Source organism: Lynx canadensis, chromosome D4, assembly GCF_007474595.2.
Source record: "Lynx canadensis isolate LIC74 chromosome D4, mLynCan4.pri.v2, whole genome shotgun sequence".
Classification (NCBI taxonomy): Eukaryota; Metazoa; Chordata; class Mammalia; order Carnivora; family Felidae; genus Lynx; species Lynx canadensis.
In genome coordinates, this window is record NC_044315.2 from 75,840,677 (window position 1) to 75,868,371 (window position 27,695).

At 45.0% G+C, this 27,695-nt stretch overlaps 1 protein-coding gene across 1 annotated transcript in view; it reads left to right on the top strand.

Moving 5' to 3' along the window:
* PAPPA (pappalysin 1) overlaps nucleotides 1-27,695 on the top strand; it is a 242,095-nt gene that overhangs the window by 128,631 nt on the left and 85,769 nt on the right. Inside the window, exon 10 of the mRNA XM_030294042.1 lies at nucleotides 15,434-15,627. Within this exon, the coding sequence (XP_030149902.1) occupies nucleotides 15,434-15,627 (194 nt within the window). The remainder of the gene's footprint in view (nucleotides 1-15,433; nucleotides 15,628-27,695) is intronic.

Here is a 27,695-nt window from a genome sequence, read left to right on the forward strand (position 1 = left end):
CTCCGGGAGCGTGAGATCCTGCGTCATTCATCGGACTCCCCAGAATTCAGTCCCAGACCTGGCAAATAATTGGCGGCTCAGTAAATACAGAAAAAATGAGTGAAGGAAGGATGTGTTTCTTAAGAACAGTTTTATTTTTCAGGCAGCAAAGTGTGGTAGTGCGTTGTTGGTCTTCAGAGGCAGGCAAACCCCAGGGTGAATCACGGGCTTTTTTTCTGCATTCTCGGGGGCCTCTCTGGCAGGATGTCTTTCCTGTGGTGGTTTTGTGCCCAGGCTCTGGAGCTGAGTGGCTAGTGTTCAAGTCCCACTTCTGCCACAAAAGGGGAATGGGAGCTACTTTAGTTTCCTCATCTATAAAAGGACCACATTACAGTATTGACACGCCACAGAGCTGCAAAGCACTATACAAATGTTAACCAGAATGTTCTTTGGAGCCCCATTTTACCTCAGTATAAAGGAGAGAGGAGCTCAGTGGTAACCCTCCTTCTCTGTCTCCATGCTGGCCATGGCCTTAACTCTTTGACAAGGTCCAAACATTTTAGAACCTTAGCAGAAGGGATGGGCAGGTCCAGGGGCTTTGGTGGGCACTTTTAGGTTCCCCCCACAGGACGGTCAGATAACCCCAAACTGAGCTCCTTTTCAAAGCTCAGGCCCCATCTCTGCCAGCTTCCTTTTCGGAAGGGGAGCCTAATTCACCAGTAGCTGGAAAGGACTGCAGGTAGGCCACCCCCCAGGCAGCGAATTCAAAAGGAAGTGGATAGCTGTGTAAATAGCGGCTTTAAGGGGGCATTTAAGCCAGTGTTCTTTGTTAAGGAAATTGATGGCTTTGTAAGCTTGGCCTCTGAAGGCTGTACTTGAGTTGAAGGCTCCCCATCTGTCCTCGTAAATTCCCTAATGGACTGTGGGCCCGGAGGCTGGGCCCTGTGTGTTCAATCACCTGCCAACGAAAGTCGGATTCCACTTTAAAAAAATTAAAAAGGTTTAACCAAAACGTAAGTGATTGAGCCCGTGCAGTTTAACTGGCACAGAATAGCAGAGACGGATTGCTTCCTTTAGGGAAAGGGAGACTTCCTGGTCCTTCACGGAATCTTTTTTTTTTTTTTTTTTTTTCATGCTGGATGCCACGCCAGGTGCCTTCCATACAGCTTCTAGGTTCATCCTCCTAACAGCTGGGAAAATACTCGTTATTACACGGATTAGCCCAAGAGGAAACCGGGACGCAGAGGTGAAGTGTGCTGTTCATGGACACCCAGCTCCTTAAGTATAGTGCAGGGGCGTGACCACAGCTCTGTCAGACCCCTGGGCCTCCAATAACACAGAATGGCAGGGCGTCTCGGACAGAATCAGATTCGCTTGTCTCTTTAGATCCCTCTCAGTGTCCACTTCCACACATAAGACGTGAACTGGGCAGCAAGGGCGGACGGAGGGGCATGGATTGTGGAATCCAACTAGTCAGGATTGGATTCTTGCTTCTACAGCTTATGAAACCTTATGTGAAGCTAATGACTTACCCTCTTGATGCATGAATTTCCTTGTCTGTTAAATGGGGATAATAGCAACACCAGACAAACCCATAGGGCTCTTCTAGGATTAAATGACATTACATATTGGAAAACATTTAACATAGTGCCTGGCACTTACCAAGTCATCTGATTATTCATTTGGCAAATACACTTACTACCTGGTAGCTAAAATTTTAATTAGAGACGTAGAGGATGCCCTGGGAAGACATAGAGAGGGGCAGGCGACCCCCACCACCCCCACCCCCCGCCTGGAGTGGAGTGCCAGAGAGATTTTGCAGGAGTGGTCACATAATGGCTAAAGATGAGTGGAGACTAGACAGAGGCAAAGCGGTGCTGGAAATTGGGGGGAATGTGGTCCATTTTGGAAGCAGCCACTTTGAGCCTGTCTGAGCTGAGACTGGGGTACACTAGAGAAGAAAGAGAAGGCTGCAGAAGCAGGCAGGGGCCAGATTATGCCTTGTCAATGATCATCAAACCTCCGTCGGAAAATGTTGACTGAATACCAGTGTCTTCTGAGGCAGCCAATTTCACTTTCAGACCAGCTGCAGTTTGTTAGAGGAATTTTCTGCCGTGTCCCCCCTGAGACTTCTCTTCTTGAAGTTAAACATCTTCATACATAGGAATATTGCTCAGTGATGGTACCTGCCTTGGGCCCCATTCTCTGACAATATATAGGGTCCTCAGTGGCCCCAAACTGGTCTGCCCAGTCATCTGGGAACCACAGGGAGCTTCTCTGAGCTCTGTTCTGGAATCTACAGCCAGTTATGCAGTCTGCAATTACATGTCTTATTTGGGCAATCCCCTTCTCCAGGTAGTAGAAATTGATGTCGGAGCGACCACTACTCCTTAAAATGTTTTCTGTGCATGAGTAATTATGCTGACCCTTATCATTTCTGATAAAAAACAAAACAAAACAAAACAGGTTTTGATGGATATTTTTAAATATTCCGGGTGAAAATTTGGGACCAATTTCCCCTGCCCCTCCTTCCTTCTTCCCTTTTCCTTCCTTCCTTCCTTCCTTCCTTCCTTCCTTCCTTCCTTCCTTCCTTCCTTCCTTCCTTTCCTTCCCTCCCCTCTTTTTATCCTTATTGGGAGAAGAGAGAGGCATATATATACATTACTGTAACAACAAAATGCAGTTCAACAATACGAATCAAAGAGCATACAGATTCAAATTAACATAAAATCCTCTTTCAAGGGCAGAAGAGGAGCCCACCCATCATGTAAGGTAAAGAAAACTTACCCGAGTACGTTTCTGCCCGTTGAGTTGGCTTCTGCCCTTTAGAGCAGTGTGGCACATCTCACCAACTTGGAGGTGGAGGCCTCTGTGGCTTGAATGGCTCATCTTTTGGACTTATCTGAACCATATGGCAGGAGGATGGTCTTCGAAGCGGGCCAAACCAATCAGGGCTCTGGTGGGAGGGATCCATTTTGACACTCCAATTTCTTGCATGGGAACCCCACCAAGAACCCAGCATACTGCGGTCACCTTAGTCACGATCAGCTGTGCCAGACTGGGGTGACTGGCTTGGTTTTCATGTGGTGCCCTGATTCATCCTCAATTCCTTGGCCACCGTTATTTAACATTGCATCCACTTGCCCAGAAGTCTCTCTTCTCTGGAAACGTGAGGATGCCCTAAGATTGGTAAGCTGTTTATTTTATGGACTTGAAGGATACGCGTGTGTGCGCATACTGACTTTTGTTTGGGTGCGTTGTTTTCTCTTTATATACACCTATTTCTCACAGACCAGTTTCTTTTTGAAATCACAGCTCCCCAATATTTATATAATGAGCCTTAATTAGCCAACCCAAACCCTTCGCCTATAGCAATTAACTGTACAGCATTCAGTGAGTCACTTAACCTTTCTGATTCTTAGTTGCCACATTTGCAAAAGGAGGCACGTGGACTAGATCATTTCTAGAGATCCTTGTGGTACTACACAGTCATGCGTTCAGCAGTATTAACTGATTGTCTTCTGTGTCCTGGAATTGGAAATGTAGTCTCGGGCAAAACAGCCTATGTTTCTGCTCCCAAAGAGCTGCCATTCTATTTAGAGAGAATGCAGTAACCAAGTAAACTTTTTTTTTTTTAATGTGTATTTATTTATTTATTTTGAGGGCAGGGGAGAGAGAATGCTCACATGCAGGCAGGGTGGGGGCAGAGAGAGGAGAGAGAGAATCCCAAGCAGGCTGCACACCGTCAGTACAGAGCACAACATGGGGCTTGATCTGACAACTGTGAGATCGTGACCTGAACTGGAGTCAAGAGTCGGAGGCCTGACCGAGCCACCCAGGCTCTCCAAGTAAACTTTTGAAGCAACGAATGCTCTGTGGAAAGTGAAATTGAATAGTGGGATAGCCTGCAGACACTGGAGCGGAGGCAGCATGGTTAGAAAAGGCCTCACAGAGCAGGTGACATGAAGCTAAGGCTAAGACAGTGAGTCGAGAAAGCCACCTGATGATTTGGGAGATGAGCTCCAGATTGTATCTGTGTTAAGAAAATGTGAAAACAATCACGTGTCTGAGTATTTGTCATAATATCTGATCATTACAACCACTTTCTAAAATGGGTAGGAATGGACGCCTGGGTGGCTCAGTCGGTTAAGCATCTGACTTCAGCTCAGGTCATCGTCTGGCAGTTCACGAGTTTGAGTCCCACATCAGTGCTCTCTGTTGTCAACTTGGAGCCTGCTTCAGGTCCTTTGTGCCCCTCTCCCGCCTTTACTCTCTCTGTCTCTCTCTCTCTCTCTCTCTCTCTCTCTCTCTCTCTCAAAAATAAATGGACATTAAAGATACTAATTGACACAAAGATACTTATTGACACAAAGACCAAAACCCAGAATGATGATTCTCTGTTACTGGTACTGAAGAGTAAGTTAGTGACAGAGGTGAGCTTCAAATTTTGATTTCCTGTTGTTTGCTGTAGTCCTGTCCTGTTTCTCAGAATGGTTTCAACTGTACCATCCTCTGTTTTCATTTTGCTAACATTTCCCCATCTTCAGACTGCAAACCTGGTTTAATGATTAAAGGGGGGAAAATCAAGAACTAAATACTTGATTAGAATGACTCAGTTGAGGGGGATCATAAAGCTACTTGATGTAACTCTCTTACTCTGTCGAAGTGAAATCGCAGCCCAGAGAGGGAAATGAGAGAGCATCTCTTCTAGACTCACATTCTCTTGATCAAGCTGATGATTTTGAGAAAGGGTCCCATTCTTGTTTGTTTGTTTCTTTTTCTTTCTTTCTTTCTTTCTTTCTTTCTTTCTTTCTTTCTTTCTTTCTTTCCTACTTTTTCACTTATTTATTTTTGGTGTGGGGTGACGAGATCACATAACAACCACTGACACTTTGTTACCATCATCACCCTTTTGTGTCACTTTTGTCCATTCTCTGCATATGAATGCTTCAGATTGCTTTTCTCCATTTATTATTAGCTTATGTTATCCAAAACAAATTTCATTCTGTTATTTCCTGCTCATACTTTTAAAGGCCTTTGCGTCCTAGGGTATCACTCTCCCTCCTTAATGTGCTTAGAATGCCTGCCTATTTTGTGGCCACTACATAATTCATTGTAGGACTGAATTTTACTTCCTCTCCCATATCATGAGATAGCATTGGAACCCAAAAGAGACCCGGCTGAAAATCTTTCAGGGCTTTGAGCATCCTTCTCACTTATTAGGATCACTATCTTTGTTTACAATCTCTTTAGGCCATTCAAATAACTATAGCAAATTCAAGGTGATGTAAATGTATCTTCAAGTTCCAATTCATAAGACCATCACATCTCTTTATTAAATTTCAGCCCAGTATGCACCACCTTTTCCATCCAGATGTTCCATTTCTTTGCAAATTCAGTTAAGAAAGAAAATAAAATAATATTTAGGACAGATGGTGAGGCAGAATGTCTCATGGGGGAAAAAATATTATGGGCTGCTTTAGATGGAATTGGATTTTTTTTCCTCCCAATGTGTGCTTGGATTTATAATATGATCTCATTCTAATTAATATTTTCATAAAAATCTTTCTTTAGTATAATCTACTGAAGCAGATTCAAGTCAGGTTTGAGGTCCCTTCAATACAATCAGTAACAGAGATTCTAAAACTCCAAAAAGACTCATCATTTACCGAGCATCTGCTATTAGAATGGCATTGTTCTAAGAATTAGAGATGTAAATAGAAGTAACACTGGATGCAGCTCAGAAATGTCTCACAGTCCAAGAGCTGTACATATTCACTCATTCATTCACTCATTCATTTTTTCTCAAATGTTAGTTACATAATAGAGTGAGGCAGTTTTCCTGGTCCTAAAGAAAGATGTGCATGTTGAAGTGTGCTTCCATGAAACCTATGTCACATGGGGCAGGTGGTGAAGAAACAATAATAAATCAAATTTGTTTTTAGATCGTGAATAATAGTATGAAGGAAATAAAGCAAGATGGTATGTATGCTCTAATGGGGATGGAGGAATGAGATGTGGCAGTGATGGAACAAAAGTGGAGCTTTTTGGAGTATCCCGAGATGAAAGAGTGTGCAGGATGTGCTCAGGGACTTTATGTGGGGTTGGAGGGTGGGCTGAAAAAATGGGAGAGATGACTCAGTTTTGGTCTGGCCACTGTTGGGCAATGTTGTCATTTACCAGGATGGGCAAGAAAAGCATGTGGGGAGAAACCATTACTTCTGTTTTAGACATTATGATTTCGTGATGCCTTTAAATAGATTTTTTGAAGTTTATTTTAGAGAAAGAGAGAGTGAGTGGGAGAGAGGGGCAGAGGGAGAGAAACAGAATCCCAAGTAGGCTCCCTGCTCAGCATGCAGCCCGACATGGGGCTTGATCCCACAACCCTGGGATCATAGCCTGGGCTGAAATCAAGAGTCAGATGCTCAACCATCTGAACCATGCAGATGTCCTTAAATAGATACTTAGACATGTCATTGTAGGCAGTTAAGACTCAGAGAAGAGGTCGTTTCTAAAGAAATATTTGAGTCATTGGCACATAGATGTTCTAACGTTTTTGTTGAATAATTAGAAGTGAAGGACACAATGTGGATAGATAAGAAAGGGGGCCCAAGACCTGATCCAGACACCTGCCAGAGATTTAGGGAGGCAGAAAGCAGTGAATGAGCCTATGTGGAATGAGCTGAGAGCCAGAAGAAAATGGGATGGCACGTGCCATGGAGTCCATGAGGGAGTGCTTCAGGAAGAAAGGGCGGGGGTACTTCTTTGTATGCTTCAAGGGAATCTAGCAAGATGAGGATTTTGATGTTACGGTTTTAGCTACCTTGAGGTCAGTGGTGATCACCATTGACAGGATTGATTCTGGTGAAGCTGTGAGTACAGAAGTGAGATTGGAGAGAACTGAAGAGTGAATTGTAGGCAAGAAGTGGGCAGTTTAAGTACTGATAACTCTCAATAAAGTCTACTGTGAGTCATGGAAAGAGAACTGTGAAGTACAAGACATAGTGGTATGGAGATGTGGAATGAAAAGAGGATTTTTTTTTTTATTTTTGTATTTTTTTAATTAACATTTTTATATAGGCCATATCCCATTTTGCTGGTTTGGAAGGCGAGAATAGTGATGTAGGAAAGAAAGGGGGTTGGTTCATCTGGACACATCGCAATACCAAAGTGTGACAGATGAGGCTTCATGGAGCTAAAGATGTCAGAGTCAAGTCTTGATGGAAGACTCAGGCAGAAACTAGCCTTTCAGGCTAAAGACGAAAGGACAGAAGCTCTGAGCTGTGAGTTCTGGGAAGAAACTGTGCATTTGAGGGTGGAGGTATAGTTGGGAATGAGAACTGACAGGAAAATTGGAGGTACCCTATGAAAGGATTTGAGTGCTAGGTAGGGAAGTTCAACTTTTGCAGAAGTCAACTAAGTATTTCAAGCATGGTCCTAGATGAATTACTCATTGATTAATCACTTTAGATTCATCACTCCTAGGAAATGGGGAAGACCCAAGCCAGTCATGAGAGGGTTGTAAGGGCCAAGTGGACGGAGGACCAGGCTGTCCCCTGCAGGATGCTCCCCGTGATAGGTCTGGGTGTGGAACATGTATGCTAATGTGAGACTACATCCAGACTCGACTTTCTTTTCCTAGTGCTTCCCACTTGCTAGATGATGCCTGGTTGTCACAGTGAAACACAGGAAGGAATTTCTGGCCCACTTTGGTGTATGGCCAAGCCATGGAGGAACCCAAAACCAACTTAAGCTCCTCAGATTCAGTAGACCTAACCAGCATCTTAAATTTGTTAGTGGATGCATGGTTCTTTAGAGGCTGTTCACCATCCTGTCTTCTGCACTCTGGACAAGCTGATCTGGTTGAGGAGGTTAAGAACAAACCCCAGTTTGAATAAAATTAAATGAGGTCAGCAATGTGGGTTTGACATGAAGCCTTTGAAACACAGGCAATGTAAAGTGCAGCTATTTCTGTTCCAGAGGAGACACATGCCAACATTGCCACCCCCACCTCCCCACCAAGCTTCCCCTTTGTAAACCTTCAGGGGTTAAGTTCTCCAGTTTTCCATTCCAAGAAGCTATTATTTGGAGACAAAGATTGTGCATTTTTTGGTCCTTTGTTGTTGTTTGGATGAATTGTTATGTGGCATGCAGCTTGTTGTGGTTGGACCCATCCCTAAACAAACAGCTGATTTTAAAAGCATTATTTTTTTCTGGTATTTAAAAAATACAAAAAATAGTAATCATTGAACTAAAAGAATATTCTAATGCCAATCACTGTTCCTTCAGCTGGAAATAGAAGCAGATACTAATTTCTCAGAAGCTGACCCATCTTCATAAACAAGAAGGTTACAAACACAGGTAAATCCAACCTTTGGAAGGTAGCCGTTCTCAGGAGAGTGTGCATTCAAATTATTTGCTACTTCCTGAGTTCTATTACTTATTACATCTCCTATTACTCAAAATTGTCATCTCCCCATCTGAAGAGAGTTTTTCCCCTCAATGGGTCAGAGACTTGGTAACCCCAGTAGCTTCTCAGACTACAGACAGTGAGCCCATACTAGGGATATTGCGAAGAGTGAAATCAGAGATTCCCAAAAGGAATATTGAAACTTAGTTAAGGGTGACAAAGTATTTTGTTACCAGAATTATATACTGAAAACCCAGTCTGATAAATTGGCATGGGGCAATAGAAAAGGCATTGTATTCAAGAACCAGTGTTCTAGTCTTGTCTCTACTAGAGGTGTTTTCTGTAAACCTCAGCTTTGCCATATATGAAATGAAATAATTGCTTTCAGCTCCAAGATCATCATCATTGTCATAGGCCATTTACTGATCACCTGTTATGTCCTGAGTGCTTCATCTACATTTACCACTAGGCTGTAAGTCCCATGGGGTGAAGGTCATGGATGATTTATTTACTACTCTGTACCTACAGTTTATCACAGTACCTAGCACATAGAAGCAATTAAGCAAACATTTTTGGTGATTATACAATTGCATGTATTATTAAGTGATGTGGGCCTGATAGTAAATATTCAATCCTTCAGTCGTTATTCATGAAGAAAACAAGGTCTAGAAATTCTAAGTAATTTCCCCAAAGTCCATAAATAATAAATGGCACACCTGCCAAACAAAATCAGGTCTTACACTTCACTGCCTCTAGAAGTGTGAAAATCACAGGTTTTCCTGCTCAGAAAAATCTTCAAAGCCTCCCTATTTCTAAACAGTAAAATTTAAATACCTCAACATGGCATTGCAATTCTTCTTTAGTCTGGCCTCAGATCAGCTTTTCAGTTCATCAGTTCTAGGACCCATCATTCTCCTTTAGCTCTAACCTTGACAGGTTCCTCATAGACACATATATTGATTGAGGCTCATCCATTGTTCATACTTTCCCTTTCAAATGCCCAAATTCTTTCCTTCCTCCAAGATGCTGCCCCAAACCATCTTCTTGGCAAGCCTTTCCCTGTTTTCCCAAATAGTATTGATTCCACCCACAAGGGAGGAGCCCAGTCTGATTCATTGTTGTATCCATAGTACAAGCCCAGACACAGAACAGATACTGAGTAAATAAATATTGGTTATGTGAATTGGTTCTCTTCTGCAGTTCTCATTGAAAAGTTAGAAGCTATCTTAGCTGGGGATAATAACAGCCCACACTCCTAAATCTCCAGAAAGTTTTGATGCCTCTTATTTGTTACCCATTCATTGCTGAAATAATTGCAAAAATATTACTGGATTCTTAGTCCCAGTGGGGCATTATGGATATGTTTGCAAGACAACCACTGTGTGTGGGAGGGGGGGTTTGTTTTAGAATAACTGCAGTCAATCCCAAAGTTTGAAGACATTTGATAGTGAAGCTAATAAACTTTTAGACAAAAATATGTCATTAAACTGAAGGAAGATAACTCTGATGAAATCTGGTTTGCAGTACTCTCATGGTATGGCCAGTAGTCACATCACACAAGAGTATGCTTAGTTTAGAACATGCATAAACTGGTAATAATGTATTTAATTATGAGGCATTCATTAGTTTTCATCTGTCATTCATCTGCTCATATATTCCTCAGCCATTTGTCGGGTACCCCCTTCACTCTAGGTACTATGCTATGAGTTGGGAATACAGATATGAGAGTCAGCAATTTTGTACCCAGAGATACTCCCTGCCTGCTGGGACAGGGCTGAAAGAAGGTCTTGTTCATAGACAGATTGACAAAAGCTGGATGGGGGCAGAGTGGAATCTGGGAATTGTAAGAGGGAGCACAGAGGAAGGTCCTCTAATCCAGCCAGGATGGGAGTCTGTGGAAGAGAAGGGAGGATGGACCCACCATGTTGGAGGAGACACTTTTAGTCACATCTGAAGAACTGGCAGGAATTAGTAAAGGAAAAATGAGAACTACATCCCAGGCAGAGGAAAGAACACTTGTGAGAGCATGGCAGAATGATGGGAAGTGGGCTGGTTTAGAAAACTGCAGGACAGATCAGTTGTGGAGGGTCTTGTATGCCAAGCTAAAGAAAAGGATCTCCTCCATAAACAGAGGGATCTGTCAAAGCATTATATGTGAAGCATGGTATGGGCAGATATGTATTTGGGGTAGACTAATGATAGCCCAAATCTGCTAAATTATCCCACTCTCCTGAAGAATACACATTATCTCTGGTCTTGTTTGAAGAACACAGTGGCTTACTTTCATTTTTTCAGTGACCAATAGCTTGTGACTGTCTGGTCTTCAAGATTCTTGATGTGAGGTCTAGTGGAAATCATCCTAAGATCTTGTACTCAGCTGACATGAGCGATTTAAGTCCATTCTCCCTTTTCCAGTAATGGACTCTCTAGCTATTTCTTTTATTCATTCACCCCAAGAATTCTAGTGGTGTTGCTAATTCACAATGCGTCTAATCAAGCTAAGTTAATTAGTGTCCCCCAGTTGGGTTGAAGTAGTTCCACTGTAAGTAAATATATTCAAGATTACCTGGTAATCATGGACAGATTTAGAGGCTTCAATCCAGGGTTTCTGGCTTTAAGGACAAGAACACTTGACAATAGCCTAAAACCCAGCCTTTGCTTACATGCCAAGGTAAACTCATCTCATTTTCCTAAGACTTGGCTTCCACGCTTTCAACCAGGGGCGGTAATCTCTGACTATCTCAAATAGTGTCCTTCAGACAAGCCTCAGGAATGCAGAAGCATGGCATTTCATCCTGATGCTCCAGACAGATGGGAATTGAAAATTAAGCCAATGAGAAGTGGCATCCTCTGTGTCTGTCCACTTACAGAGAGTCCATCTGCCTCGGGCTCCTGGGGCTGACCGCATTTCTTCCAAAAGGAAAAAAAAAAGTATCTAGCAAAGAAAAGCTCAACTGGGGATGACAGACTTGGCAATGCCTGCCTCCCCCCCCCCCACATAAAGTCCACTAGCTGGATAGAGCAGGTTTCTAAATGTGCCACTGCATGAAAAGGGGTGGGTCTGAGACAAAGAGGTCTCTTATGTCAGGGGAACGTGGGGTGATGTAGAGAAATCAGACTGTCCAGTGCAATCCTACTGTAAGCCAGTCACAGCTGCCATCTAATCTCTTTCTCTCTACCCTCAGACCCTGCCCAAAGAAGCTTCTCAAAGGGTAAAGAGTCTAAACTATGCTGGACCAGGAGTATGTGCATTGGAAGTGCTGAATTTCATTCATTCATTTGTTCATTCATTCATTCAACAATTATTTGAGAGTCTAGTCGGCTTTCACATTACTCCATCCAGGGGATGCATTATTATCAATGACACCTATCTACTACATGGAAGGCAGGTGGCAGGGTGGTCATTTGACCTTGGTATTGACTACAACCTGCTCAGCTACCAGCATAAAGTGTTCAAAAAGTACCAAGTAAATTTGTGTAATGAAAACAGGAAGGCCAGTTTTGTTTTATTGTGTTGTTGTTGCTGTCTTTGTTTTTCCTGGCCACACATTTTTATTCCATTCCTCGCTCTGTTCTCCACGGTGCTTGGGGCATGGGAGTAGAGTGGGAGAGAAAATTCCCCAGATGTAGACTGGCAGATGTAGCTGAAGGGCCCCCGGGACTCTAGTGGCAAGAGAAAATGAATAGCAGAGTCCAAGGATGTTATTTCAAAAAGTGGCTCATAGTAGCTATGTCAGCAGAACCTTGGGGAAGAAACCAGGCATATTTATTCTCTCTCTTTCTCTCTTTCTTTGACTCACTCACTCACTTTTTCTCACTCCTCCCACTACCTCCTATCTCTCTTTTAACTGTCCCTGTCTGCCTGCTTGGCTGTCTATCTATCTATCGTCTGTCACATACCTAACTACCTTGCGACTTATTTACCTTCTGTGCCTACCCTCACCTCTCCACCATTCCCTGGTTCTTCTGAGTCCAAGCAGACAGAAATATTGAGGTCTTAAACATAATCAGGAAGAAGTTAGCCTTCATGAGAACTCAGCTGTAGCCCCCATTGCTGCCACTCTAAGGTCTTTTTGCTGAGGAAGTGAATGAAGTCATGTTAGAGAATAGATCTTATATGATATTATAATCTTACCCTACCTGTCTTCAGTCAAGCAACCCCACAATCTTCTCCTCAGAAGGAGGTGCTTTCATTATTCTGTGGAGACAGCATGGGATGTAGGGCACATTTCTCTGCTGGGTATAAAAGGGCCAGGCTCTTACTTCTAACTCTTCGACCATGCCCCTCTGTGATCTGGAAGCAGAATCCTTACCGCCTATGGCTCTCAGTTTCCCATTAGCAAAATGAGTGAAGATGCTGACGTTGTACCCGTCATCTCATGAGATCAGTGCAACAACACTGGGTAAACATCATTGTCCCCGTTATTTTTTGGATGAGAAAATGAAGTTCAGAGAGGCTAGGTTACTTTATTTAAGTCCTATTTGTCTGATGCCAAATCCTGTGCTTTTTATAATTCCCTTTATTGAGTTTTGAAAGAGTAAAGTCTGGATTAATGGCTGGTCACTCTCAGATTGGGTCTAAGTTTTACTATATGTAAGTTGGCCACGTTCACCAAGAGGTTGGAGCTCCTGAGTAGTGCTGAGTCTGTATTCTCTCCATGCTTGCCTGCCAGGCATGCTACTGGTCACTGGAGTCCTCCGCTGGCTCAGGCTCATCCTTAAATAATCGAATTATAATGAATTGATTTATTCTGGCTCTTTTGATAGTATTTCGCTATGTAAACTGTTTGCTGAAATAAACAAGGGATTTTGGAGCTTGGAAGGGGCTCAACATTCTGCTGCCCCTGAATTCACGGACTCCTTTTGCTGATAGCATCCTAGAAATCCAAGTTTTAATTCTACTTGACCCTAGCTTTTCCTATTTGGGGGGAATGCTGGACGAAGTGTTTTAAGTGAGTACTAGGTGATTCCATTCAGCCAGCTATAAATAAACTGACCCACCCCTTAAAAGAACATTTTTTCTCTTGACTGTTATTTTACAATGTACAAAGCATGTTTACGTCCACTTCCTATGAGAGTTCTGTGGCTATCCTGAGAGTTGTCTTGGCTGGGACGATCATTTCTATCTTTTTGTTTTAATTGAAGTATAATTAACATACAATGTTATTTTAGTTTCAGGGGCACAACATATCAATTCAACAATTCTGTACGTTGCTCAATGCTAACCATGATAAATGTAGTGGCCATCTGTCACCATACAACATTATTACAGTATTTAGGACAATTGTTTCTATATTACAGATAGGAAGCCAGAGGCTGAAGAGTGAAGCTAATTGTACAAAGTTCTCCAGCTGATATGAGGGGTAAAAGTCAATCCCTGATTGTAAATGGGGCTCCAGTCCGTTATTTTGGAGTAAATAGGGGAAGGATGTCCTAGATCAAGCAGTATCCTTAGGGTGACCATATGCTCCGATTTGGCCAGGACAATATTCAGATTTTCCTAGGAAATGTGCCTATTGCCTGGACATCCCTGTCAGTCTCAAAGTATACTTGTTGGGATGATAATTATAGGTTCACCCGGAGACATGACATAGGGACTGGGTTTCAAGAAGCTCAGTCTTTCAAAGGAGCTGCAGCATGCACATATAATGACACAGATAAGTGTTAAGGTAGGGATCTTTATAAAATAGGGACCTGCACAGAAAGGGGCATTTAGTTTTGCCTAGAGGTATTGGGAAAATAGCACAGACTACCTGACATTTGAGTTATTAAAGGATGGGCAGGGGGGTCTCCTTCAGATGGCTGGATTCTGATTTCTCCTCGTATTGTTCCTGTGCTGAAATACCAAGCAATGCGTATAGGTCCTGCCTACTCAGAAAGCACCTGCCAGCTCTGTACGCTTCCATGATCTTTGTCCTTGTGGCAGAGAGTCACTGTAGCCAGCTGCAGCTTTAAGTTGTCCCAAGCAGAAATCTTTGCTGTGATTTGAATTACATGGGAGCTTGAGAACTCACTTGGCCTTGAACTTGAACTACAGTATCCAACAAGCCCTGAGGAGCCTGGAGCAGTAGACAGCAAGGGTTCCTGGGGTCCCAGCACTCTAACCCCCTTACCTGATTGAGCCCAGAGGGGAAAAGGGCTTTGTCTTAAGTAACAGAAAAGTTTAGTTACAGAGCTGGGACTGAAGCCAGTCCCTCTAGTGTATCACTTCACTCCTTATATGAAACCTAAATTCTCTTTGGAGTTCAGTAAAACCTCAGTTTGCCACCGTGAAGTTCTGTGGTGTCAGATAACGTACCCAGAACCTGGAAAGTGAAAGCTGGAATTTGACACCAGGATCTGGCATTAATACACCGTGTGACTTTGGGCAGTTTTTAAAGACACATGGATCTCAGTGTCCAGTTAACCTGGAAGACTAAAGTAATTAAAATAATAGTGCCTTTCTCACAAGGTTGCTGTGGGGCTCACTTGGGGTAATGAAGGTCGAAGTGTTTGTGAATGTCTGTGTGTGTGTGTGTGTGTGTGTGTGTGTGTGTGTGTGTGTGTGTTAAAATGTATATAATACAAGATCTACCCTCTAAATTTGTAAGCATACCTACACTTAACATAACCATAGGCACAATGTTAGTTGTAAGAGCAAAGTTATACATCGTCTCGTATAACTGCAACTTTATACTCATCGGACAGTAACTCTCAACCCTCAACCATTTCTCTCTCCCCCCAGCCCCTGGCAACCACCATTTTATTCTGTCCTTCTATAAGTTTCACTACTTTATATCCTCATTTAAGTGGAATCATACAGTATTTGTCCTTCTGCGACTGGTTTATTTCACTTAGTATAACGTCCTTCAGGTTCATCCATGTTGTCACAAATGGCAGAACCTCCTTCATTTTTAAGGGTAAATAATATTCCCTCATGACTACTGATGATGGGCTTTACAGTGCTGAAGATTCTGCTGATCTGACCCCACAGCTGCAGATGACAGCTGAGACCAGAGAACGAATATCCATTTGTTCTCTCCCTTCTCTGTCCATCTCCTACAGATGAACCCAGTCGGTGCTATTTCCATGATGGTGATGGAGTATGTGAGGAGTTTGAACAGAAAACTAGCATCAAGGACTGTGGGGTCTACACACCACAGGGGTTCCTCGATCAGTGGGCATCCAATGCTTCAGTATCACATCAGGACCAGCAGTGCCCAGGCTGGGTCATCATCGGCCAGCCAGCAGCCTCCCAGGTAAGGTCCTAGCCGCGTGTGCTATTTCTTGCAGACATTCCGCATCTCTGCTCTGCCCCTCCGAGCTGTCTTTCTCAAATGTTGTGTCACTGGAGGTGACCACCTGACCATCTTGCTAACCAAATGTAATCCCAAGGCCTCACGAGTGCAATTTGTCAGGGATGAGACATGGGATGGTTAAGTGCAGGGAACATCACAAGTAGGGTAAAGCCTGTCGTCCTATTTCCCTACATTTTATAATTCATATTTGGTTAAAGAATTCCATTTTAGATATGTCAGTGGAATTCAATTGAGCAAGACCAAATTTGGGGAGGAGTCCTACTTTTTTGCGGGCGGTCCCAAGTTGTGCTCTCCTTGAGGACTCACCTGTGAATTAACTCTATCACAATTTGCTGTGTGGCCTTAGACCAGTCTCCCTCTTCTCTGGGCCCCATTCCCCCCTTTATTTGTTTGTTTGTTTGTTTGTTTGTTTTTTAAATGTTTATTTTTTGAGAGAGAGACAGCATGAGCAGGGGAGGGGCGGGGGAGAGGGACCACAATCCAAAGCGGGCTCTGTGCTGACAACAGCAAGCCCAATGCGGGGCTCAAACTCATGAAGTGTGAGACCATGACCTGAACTGAAGGCGGACACCAACTGAGCCACCCAGGCACCCCTCCCGCCATCTTTAAATTAGAGGATAGTTGAGCTTGATGATCTCCAAGGACTTCCCCGTTCTAAAAAGCTGTGACTCAGTCCTTAGTCCCCTAATGCACTATTTATGTTCCAGGGTTCTTTCTCCAGGGGACTGCCAGTTTAGTTGAGGGAGCAAGAGGTTGGGGCCACCAGTGCTTGTGTGATTCTAGGGATGGCTGTGCTGTCCCCAGAGCCCCCTTTCCAATTATCCTGCTGAGCAAGCACCTGCCTTCTTCCGAGACTCCCATTTCCCCGAGACACGACTCAGTGCTTCCAACTGCCAGGCCGGGTGGCCATCTCAGAGGCCAGCCTGCCTCCTGGCCTTGCAGATGAGCTATTACTCCTACCATTCTTCTTTTATATGGCTTCCTTGACTCGGGGGTGTGGGTAGTAGGCCTGATTTCTAGATGAACCAGACATTTGACCTTCTTCTGGGACCCAGTGAAAATCACTGGATGAGGTACAGGATAAGTACACTTCATTTACAAGTTGCAGTGTTTATTTGGCCATCTTTTCATTCATCTGTTTGCTTTTGTTTCTTTGCATTAGATTATTTATTCATCTGCATTTGTTTCTGACTGCCCTGAGGAGAGTCGAAAGAAATCTTGCATGGTGCCAGCCTGGTGAATGAATGACTCAAGGAATGAATGAATGAATGGATGGATGGATGGATGGATGTCTAGGGTTTATCTAGTGCCACCTCTGTACTTGCTGAATTCCTCTTTCATTGCACCTGTCACCTTGAACCAGAATTACCTGTGTGCATGTCTGGCTCCCCCTAGGCTGTTCGTTCTTTGAGAACAGCTTTGAGTTATATTCATTTTCATCCTCTCATCTTTGAGCACAGGATGTGTTTAATTGGCTATAGTTACATGCACACATGTGTGAGCATGGATGTGCACGTGGGCACACACACACACACACACACACACACACACACACACACACACCTTGCTGCATGCAAATGAGTACCACAAAGAGAAAATGCCCAAGAATCCCCTCTCTGGGACATGGAAGGTCCTGCTTGGGGACAACAGGGCTGGCCAGCAATAGAGCCAGGAATTCCCAATTCAACACTAGCATCCAGTTCTAGAAATGTTTAAAAAACATCATTCAAACAAGGGAATTGACGCACTTGGAATCGCACATGAGCAAGAGCGGAGGTAGCAGCTGTGCTTCAGAACCAACCGAACGTTCTTGCTGCGAAAGTGAGAAAAAGGAGAGAAAGAATTGTCCAGCCCCAGCATTTGAAAGGAGACTTCGATGGGCAATTATTTCAGCCTTGTAAGGAGGGGCTGTCAGGAATTATGGTTGATTATCTCTTCCTAAACAAAAATCCAATTTTGAAAAATCATTATAAATACTAGCTCTTCGATCTACAAAGAGGAGATGAGGAAACAAAATCATCCTATTGAATTATTCATTGTAACCAATTTTATTTTAATGAAATCGACTAGGTTCCATTACTCTGGGCTTGGACATAATCTTTGTTACAAGGAGACTTCAGCTGTAACTAAATTTGCCATAATGAGATCAGCTCACTGGAGAATACGGGGTCAGGGGAGGGGATGTGTCGCACAGGCTGGGTGCAGGGCCAGGCAGGCAGCCTGGAGGGCGTCAGAACAAAAGTCTTCTGAATTTCCCAACTAGAAGCAAATGCCTAGAAGTCGCTCATACCCGGCCCCTGTCCTGCACACACATGCACATGCACACACACACCTATGCAGAGCCTTGGTGATTCTGCGTAAGGCTCTCCCTGGGGTATAAAGTAGCTCCCTCTGACAACAGAAAAGAGGGGAAGTATAACCATGGCCTTCATTACCCTGTGCGGTGATTAGAGGAGGCTGGTAGTTAATTTTCACCCTGTCAGGGCTTCCAGTGAAGAGGTTGATGGCTTGAGAGAAGGAGAGAAGGCAGTTCCAGAGAGATTCTTAAGGTCCACCAGGTGCCCCTCACCTCCCCCCAGTACACTTATACTTTCTCCTCTTTCTTCTTCCTCTTTCTTTTTCTGTTTCTCTACACACACACACACACACACACACACACACACACACACATACACATGCATGCACGCACACATGACATTCCCCTGTAGGAGCTGGGTCTAGAGAGTGACTACTGGAACAGATAGAGGGGAGGGGGGGAGGGGGCAGTGGCCATTGAGGTCCACCAGCCACTGCATTGGACCCTCCACAGCCAGTCCCCTATCTTGGAGGCACTGAGAGGTGGAGTGGCTTCCCCAGAGCCACACAGCCTAGACGTAGAGAACCTAAGGTTAGGATCTCGTTGAACCCGGCAGTGAGATTGGGAATATGCAGTCACATCCCAAAGTTGGAGGTCAGTGGATACCTGGAAAATCCCCCTGAGGAAACAAGCAGAAAGAAAGCCGGGCAGATCCCATTGTTGGCATCACAGTGCAAACACCATGAAGTTCTTAGATTCTGCCCTAACAGACTCCTGAGCACTGTCCTTACTTTCAGTTTTGTAAAAGCCCTTTGCTTCTAATAATTTCCAGTCTCTCATGTCCACTGTCCTCCAGCAAGATCCCCCAATTTCGTTACGGCTAAGCTACTCCAGCCCGAACCTTGAGTCTCATAGCCAGACATGATCAGAGGCATCAGAACTTCCAGATGTGCAGATTAGGCTGAATAGCCTGTAATAAGAGACATTCTTTAGATATTTTGGTCATGCACCTTCCTGGCCCCATTGGAATTCAAGAAGTCCCTGAGACAGAACAAAAATGGAAATGGACCGAAAGAATCAAGTTCTCTCTCTTCGGGGAACCTCAGAAATGGTTTGGGTTAAGTGCTTGCAGAAATTTCGTCTTGTCCTAATTTTGTCTCCATGTTTTGCATTGCTCAGGTGCTTTTACACCATAGGCTGCCAAGATGAGGTGTAGATACCCCTTCATCCTGCTCCCCCCGCCCCATCCCCAGCACTTCTTACCACAGTCCATTTCCTCCTATCTAGACAGGCACACCTCCCTCCTTCTGCAAGGGCCTAAGGAGGAAATGGAAATAGTATCTGGACTGTTCAGTGCTCCCCAGGGATTACAGACCTTGAGTCAACCAACCAATTTATTTGGTTAATCCTTTGAGGGTAAAACTTAGACTAAGCATTTCCAGGGCAGTAGTTTTAGGGCCAAAATAAAGAAAACCTTTCTAAGAATGAGAATTATCCACAGGGGGATGGAGTGCCTTGTGATATAGTAGGCTCGCCATCGTAAGGCATTCAGACTGAGCTGATGATTGAATGGGACATCCCTGCCTTGTAAGGCAGGTGAGACCCTAGACATCCCTCCTTCCTTTGTAATCCGTTCTCTGTCCACCCCATCAACCCATTGGGTATGTCAGTCCTTTGCCACTCTACCTTAGGTTGTTATCACCAGCCTCTGGGCATGTCCATAACACTTTGGGCTTTCCATTAAAATATAAATCATAATTTTTCATGTGTTAATAATTTGTGTATTCACTTATTCATAGGCTTATGCAGAAGCACGTTTGAATCGTACACTGAGAAACATGAGTAGGTAAAGAGCATAGGGGTTAATGGGGTGAAGTGGAAATCGTGTGGCTGTGGCTTTGCCCTCTTTGCCCCTCTTCTGACTTTTGGGAACCTTGAGCAGATGACTCCTCTGGGAGCTTCAGTTTCCTCTTCTGGAAAGAGGGAATGACAGCATCTACCTGGCAGATGTTAAGAGAGCAAATGCGGAGAAAACACCTAGCGGTGGATTTTTGTGTGTTTGTTTGTGTTTTTACACTCATTGGGTAGTGCAAATGTTAATGGTCTTGTACATATTAGGCTTCTCCTCCACACCCTCACTTAGAGACCACGTTGGCCCCCACAGTACAGAAGCTCAGTCAACATTTAGTTGAGTTAGAATAGTTGTGTTGGTGAATGTTTCCTGTGTCCTCAGGACCACACCAGGCATTTTAAGAGAAATCCCAAAGAAGTGCTACCCTCAAAGAGCTCACAGTTTCATCAGTGGGGTATGTCCTACTAGAAACAGCAGACAGAGACCCAAGAGTAGGATTCAGAGGGAGTTTCTCTGAGGAAGAAACCACAGTGCTATCAGCTTTCTCAGTCAGCCGAGAGACAGCCAGCATGTAGGGATGGGAGAAGTCCTTTGCCCACTTTCCGAAGGCCTTGGAAAAATTATGAAAATAATACTTATCAAATTGATCCAGCTTCTGCATCAAATTCCTTGAATCCTACTGAAACTGAAAAATAGGAATCACTGTTTTCACTTTATAGATTCAGACAGTAAGGCTCAGAAGGTTGAGTGAGCAGCTTTGGGGCTCACTCTTGTAAGGGGCAGAACCAGGGGGCTGGCCACTGTGTTCAGAATAGGAGCTCAGGTGCAGGACAAGGCAGCTCCCACCTGCTTTTGTTAGTGACACCGGAGAAGAAGCTAGGAGAAACTGTGTCTTTTGCATCTTTTCATAGGTAGTAAGCATCCAAGGAACACCAAGAAAGTGGGAACTGCTACACCAGTACCCCAAATATCACCCCGCTGTTTCCTCCATGCTGTGTATATCTCCCCCCGTAGGCACCCGTTCTTTTAGGTTCAGCATTGCCCTCTCCAGAAAGTCATTTAAATTACGTATGTGGAAATATGGGAGAACTATAGGACATGTTTTAAGTTGGCAACCCCAAAGTGTGAAAAAACCATTTTTCAGATCAGTGCCTAATTATTTCTGGGTTATAGGAGAAAAAAGCACAAAGGAGAAAATTGTGGATGGAAGAGGTACCTTGGCTCAATTTACAGGTTTGTCACAAGCCATGTGCTGTACACAGAAAGCCCTGAGATGTCAGTAAGAGAATCACAAAATGTTTGCATTCCGCCAGGTCTGAGCCAGCAAGTAGAGGCCATTTCTCTGTGTCTTCCTCCTCCTTGCATCCAGAGGAAGAAATCAGATGCCCAGCTGGTTCTCTGGACACAAGGGAGAGAAATCTCCACAAGCACTTACGACATAGTGTAGGGAGTGCGGAGGGTCAGGGGAGGGAGGTGGAGACAGACATCCAAAAAAAAAAAAAAAGTCAATAAGAAATAAAGGGGAAGTTGAGAGATGAGCTTATGGGGTGTGTAGGGGCATCCTTCAGATGCTTGAAATTTAGACTTTATCCTAAGTGCAGAGGGGAGCTCTTTAGAGATTAAAAGCAGGGGGCTAACGGAATCGGATGTCCATTTGAGGAAGAGGAGAGGCGTCTATTGAACACCTCCTGTAATGCAGAGCCTGCCCTGGGGGTTTAAAGCACGTTATAAAACTGAGGGGTTTCACTTCTCTCTAAATGAAGAGACTGAGTCTCAGGGAGATGAACCACCTCACTGATGGCACTCTTCTTTCTGCCTTTTCTTATGCCACACTGCTGGTATGTCATTGAAACAGCCTCCCTGGGAAATTTTGCATGGGCAAGCAATTCTCCAGTGCTTTTCAGATGATATGATTTGCAAAGGACAGAGAGAAATCTTGGACTCAACGCTCAGTGTTGAGGTCACTTCTAACAGCTTTCCTTTTCTTGCACATACTTCACCAAAGTGTGCATCTCTTCTCACTGGTGAGAACATCTGCCCATGGTGGAAGAAGGAAGACAGGCAGAAGGAACACACTGAAATGTCCGAGAAGATTCCAAGCAGTTCTCCCAAATACCCACGGGATGTGCTTTCTCCTGGTGGTTTATGAATAATTTTTCAAGAGCACATGTGTGAGTCATCTAAGGAGACAGAACACAAAGTCCCATGGCCTGTTATAGCCTGTCTCGTGGATGTAGGGCACCAAAATCCCTTCAGGGGAATAAGAAACAGCGCCTGCATCAGAAAGGAGTGCCTGAGCTGGTTGCTCTGACTGCCTGGGATTTATCATGGGAGCCTCAGCTTGGGAGGGACTTTAAATCTACAGAATTATTCAGGGTCCCAACAAAGGAGTCCACCACCAGACCCTCCTCCCAGCCCTCCCTTCTCTCCTCCTTCCTTCACCCATTCACTCTGTCGGTCTTTATTCAAACTTATGAAATACCAGCTGTCCTGTTGACCCTGAAAAACATGGAATGATAAGCTTTTTGAAGAAAAAAGATGAAAATCGGAATCAGGCCCACCTGGTTTCCAGCTCTGGGGCCACCACTTACCAACCCTGTCACTTTGGGCAAACCATTTCTTTCTGCTCCTACCCAACTTCCTATCCATAAAATAGCAGCAGTAATCCCTACCTGGCAGGTGTTTGTCGAGGATGAAACACTTGATTCAGAAATGTGGTTTTTCCTTCTAATAGCAACTGAAAGATTTTCTAATGAAATGCTTCTTTGTGCCTATGAAGGTTTAGCAATTGAGGGATCCAGTTAGAAACAACTGAGTTTTATCATTGTTATTTATTTATTTATTTATTTATTTATTTATTTATTTATTTATTTTAAGGGCATACTCTTTCAGGCACAAACAGAGAGAGACTTTGAGAGTCTACTGGCCCTCATTTAATGAAGTTTTGACTTTGCTTAAACAGCTTCCCTAAACCTCTCCGTCTCCTGTGTGCTATGAAATGATTCTGTTCTTTGGATTGGATATTGGTATAATCTTACTGTGCACCTACTATGTCCAAAGGATCATTTTCAGCCGTGGGTTGAGGTTGAGACAAATCATTGAACCCCTATCCTTTAAGTAGCATGCAGTGTCCAGTAAGGATGGGACAAGGATGCTGAAATTGGGAAGGGCAGAAGTTGGCAGAGTGCTGTGATACATAGACGATTGGAGTTGGCATTGGCCTTAGAGGCCTTGGCAGGCACCAGACACGTTCTGACTGACCAGGAAGGTGCCACGTGGACCGGGGTCGGGGAGGTGCCTGGTTTCAGGAGTGAGTCTTCATTTCTTGCTTGCCTCCTGACTTGAAGCCCAGGAACAAGAACGGCTTTGTGGTTTGGGGCTGCTTCCACTGGTTCTCCGCGGAGAGCAGCCTCAGGCCTGCCAACCCACCCCACGGCCCCTCTAGGAAGATTCCTTTGTCTTCGGTCCAAGCCTGACCCACTCACATCTCGTGGTCAGTCTCCACGTCCTCTTTCCCTGCTCTCAGACTCAGGACCAGACTCCTTCCTTCCAGCCCTGGTACCCATTCAGGTTCCCTTAAGACCCCTTTCCATTCTCATTTTTCCTTTTCTTTCTTTCTTCTTTTCCTTTTCTTTCTCTCTCTATTTTTTAATTGTTTCTGTTTTAAGTGGGGGCACTGGTGTTTAGCCAGCACAGCCTTTGCTGTGTAATTTAGTTTCATGTTCTGTACCCAAGAAACATGTAAAAAATGTAAACAGCGTTCTCTCTCCGGGGCTGCAGTGCACTTAGGAAGCAATAGCCAGTCAAGCTTGCTGAGCCCGCTGCTCCGGCGGTATTGAATTCTGTCCCCAAAACCACATGTGCTCATTTCTCTATGTCTGAAAGTAAACTTTCTCAAGCCAGGCCCAAAGGATGGGGTTCCAAGGGGAGTTGAGGTTTGGCCATGCACAGGCTTTTGTTTGTGTGTGTGTGTGTGTGTGTGTTTGTTTGTGTTTGTTTTTCAAGCCCCCTATTCCCACCCCCTCCCACCAAGTAGCCTGGATGTGTTAGCTACAGACCCAGACCAAAAAGGGCTTTCCGCTCTCTCTTCCACCCCAGCCGTGGGTTTCTTAAAACTCCCCTCATTTTTCAGCCAGATCCAAGTCCCAGGAGGTCCTGGATACATTTGTGCATGTTCAGTTTTCCAGGGAGGGATAGGTTCCATCAGGCATATGAGAGGTGCCCCTGCTGAGCAGTAAGCTTCCATGCCAGGGCGGTCCCACAGAGACTTCCTGGGCTCCTGCCCACCGTGGACCCATATGTGCAGCTGGTGGAGGGGCATGCTTGGCTGGTGTCTGCATTTCTCTCCATACTGGGATGTAGCACAGTTTGGGGAGAGATCTGGTCTGCTGGCACAATGCTGCTTTCAGGAATGTGGACGCCGCCTGAGATGCCCAGCCCAGGTCTGCAGTGCTGTGTGGGAACAAGGTTCTCTCCGTGGAGAACCAGGGAAAGAGTATCAATTCAGTGCAGTGCGAGGAAGCAGAGAGACTGGGATGCATTGGAGGAGCTATGGGCATGAGCCTTATGTCAGAGAAGGCAGAGCTGTTAGGAGCCCAGTTTCCAGAGCAACTTTGCAATAGACCTTCCAGTGTTCTATGTCTGCACTGCTCGCGAAACCAAGGAACCGTTCATTTTAATTAATTTCAATTTAAATAGCCACATGGAGATAGTGGGCTTCTGATTGGACAGAGCTGATCTGGAGCATATTACATCCCGGAGCTGCCACTTACAGTCAGGTCTCAGACGAGTTACTCGGCCTTGTCATCTGTAAAATGGAGAAGGCCAGTGGTAATGATGAGGATTCCACAAAAGAGCACACATGGAGCCCTTGGGGCAGTGCTTGACGTATGGTAACTGCTACCTAAATTCATTCAGCTCAGTCATCGCATTTAAATCCTCATAACCAAGCTGTGTAGTAGGAACTGTGTTCCCATTTCATAGATGCAGAAGCAGAGGTTAACAGAGGGACCTCTGCTCCATGTGGTGGAAAAAGGAGTCAATCCAATTCTTTGAGGGTCTGTACCAACTGTCCCAATAAATTTTTTTTTTATTTCGTTTGAGAGATAGAGAGCAAGTGGGGGAGGGGCAGAGAATGAGGGAGAGAGAGAATCCCAAGCAGGCTCCACACTGCCAGCATGGAGCCTGATGCGGGGCTTAAACTCACGAACCATGAGATCACAACCTGAACCGAAATCAGCAGTTGGACGCTTAACCGACTGAGCCACCCAGGTGCCCCATTTCCCAATAAATTAAACACACACACAGACACACACACACACACACACACACACACACACACACACACACAGTATTTCTCTCTATTCCAGAGTGAGATATGACATGTTAATCTTTTTGTGAAACAATGTCTTAAATCTTTTAAGTGTGCGTATATCCTCACTGGAGGAGTTTTGCCCTTGGGGTACAATTTCCAGAATTCACAATAAATATTGGTCTCCATGATCTCTCACCTGCCAAGCTTTCTGTATTGTTCCCTGTGGTCTCTAAAATCCAAAGGCCAAACTAGGCAGGGTCTAGCATGACTTTTGCCAGCCCTTCCACACAGCTCCCTGGCTGACAGGTGCACTCCCGGCAGAATGGGCGACCTGCAATCCCCAGATAGGTCTCGGGGTTTCCATTTTTCCTGTCTGCAAGATCCATCATGCACCTGTCCACCTCTTGGAGGCTTAGCTATCTATCCTTCAAGGTCTAGCTGAAATGGCACCTCTTCCATATGGTCACCCACCCAGGTGCAGCCTTCATTCTTCTGGAACCATCCGACGACCCGGAGCACAAGCTGCCTTGTAGTTTGCATTTCCTGTGTCCACAGCTTTTCATAGCAAATGCCCTGTGAGTGGCTAAGGGTTTGGGCTCTGTCATATAATGTGTAGGTATTTCTGGTGCCTACCACAGGGTTTGCTGCCCGGAGAGTACTCCGAGGGTGCTGATGGGTTCACTACTGAACAATGCTGTTGGAAAGAGTGTCTGCTGAGTGATGTCTCCTTTAGATTGGCTTAAATGTACAAAGCAGCGTATGTAAGTGATTCCCTTGTGTGGCCAGGATACAGTCCCCTGATAAATGCAATAGGGACCAGAGTAAGCAGGGCTTTCTTAAGTCTCCTGCTTTGTCTCCTCCTCTGCAGATGGGGCACATGCTACCATGTGAGTAGGGGGAAGGGGCTTTGAAAGCCCACCCTGGACCCCACCTGAACTTCTCTCTGCTGCTCTGGGCCTCCCACGACCCCCCTCTGCGCCCCCATTCCTCCAGAATGTTAGCCACAGAAGCACAGGGGTTTACGTTGTTGTTTCCAAGATGAAAAAGAAGGCCTGGCACATAGTAGGCATGTGGTAAATATTAATGACTAAACCTATACTTTGTTTTGTTAACAGCTTTGTGCAGAAAGTAGAAAACAGCTTCTGGAAGCTGGGCCACGGTAAAGGCCCTTTTGCCCCTTACTATTCTGGGAGAGATTAGGGTCTCAGTGAGGTCCCTGTGACTAGATTCCTACAGTGGTTGATGGAGACATAAGGCGCTGTCTTCTATCTTCTAGAGGTCTCCCAGTGAGAGGCCCAGCCAAGGAGAGTATGAAAGAGGAAGAGCTAGAAGGGTGGGAGGAAGGACAGGTGGAGAGAGGCGGGAGAGGGAGAGAGGAGGTGGGGAAGATTAAGGGAGGGAGGAAAAGCAGTGCTTAAACAATAATAAATGACAGTAAAGGGGTAACATGATGGCAATGACAGTAGTTGACCACAGTGACAGGAACCGTATGGATAGCAGGCTAGCAGGGTGTTTTCTCCAGGGGCTCTACCCAGAGTCCCTCGCTGTTCTAGCACATTTACACCTGCCCCACCCTGCCCCCGTGAGGCGGCCCCTAACTCACTGGTTTACAGGGGAGTAAATTGAGACTCCCAGAGTAACTTATCCGAGGTTCTGCAGCTGGCCCAGGGATGGGGCAGGGAAAACTAGAATTGGAACCCAAGCCTGTCTTCCTCTACAGTCAAGAAGGAAGAGGTAGGTGGGGATGAGGTAGAGAAATGTTAATTCTGTTCCTAGCATGTAGGGCAGTGTCTGAACACTTGCATGTGTAAGAGAATTTCTCAGCCTGGTCACAGCCCTCCTGAGTAAGAAGCAGCATCTCATTTTGCAGCAGAGAAGTTTAGCCCTCCCCAAAGGGTTCAAGCTCATGCTGTCAGGAAATGGCAGAAGCTGAGATTCCAGCCCACATTCTCTTGACATTAAGATGTGTGTGACTTCCGCCGCTCAGTGGAAGGTGCAGGGAAGTGGCAGGTGTAGGCATGGTCAGAGAGTTCACACTGTGGGTTCCAGATCCTGCTGCTGTTGTTGGCCAGGGAGCACATCTCAGAACAGCTGCTTCAACACCCTGCTTCTGTGCAGATGTGTGCTGCGTTGGCCAAGGGCGCCACTGGGGGAAAGCAACACTCTGGACAGTCTCCGTCCCTCAGAGGAATGTGCTCATGGGGTGGTGAACACGTAAGTCAGCAGTGTCCACTGGGCATTTGGCGGGCCAAGTCCCCAGTTTGTATGTCACAATCACTAGCGCTACCTCTGATATCTGGAGAGGTGGGATCAGAGAGCAATGTCGCCTTTGTCCTTAAGAATGAGAGCCCATGTGTTTGCTCGAAGGTCAGCAGGACACTGCTAAAAGCATGACAATCCCTGGCCTCTTGTTCCTAGCATAAGTCAGTGCCCTGCATCTTTCGGGGCCCCTTTCTAGGAGAAATCAAGCTCAAGGCAGCCCGGGCAAGCACACTGCCTACTCTTCAAAAGCAAAGAGAAGGGAGCCAATCATTCTGTGGTTTCTG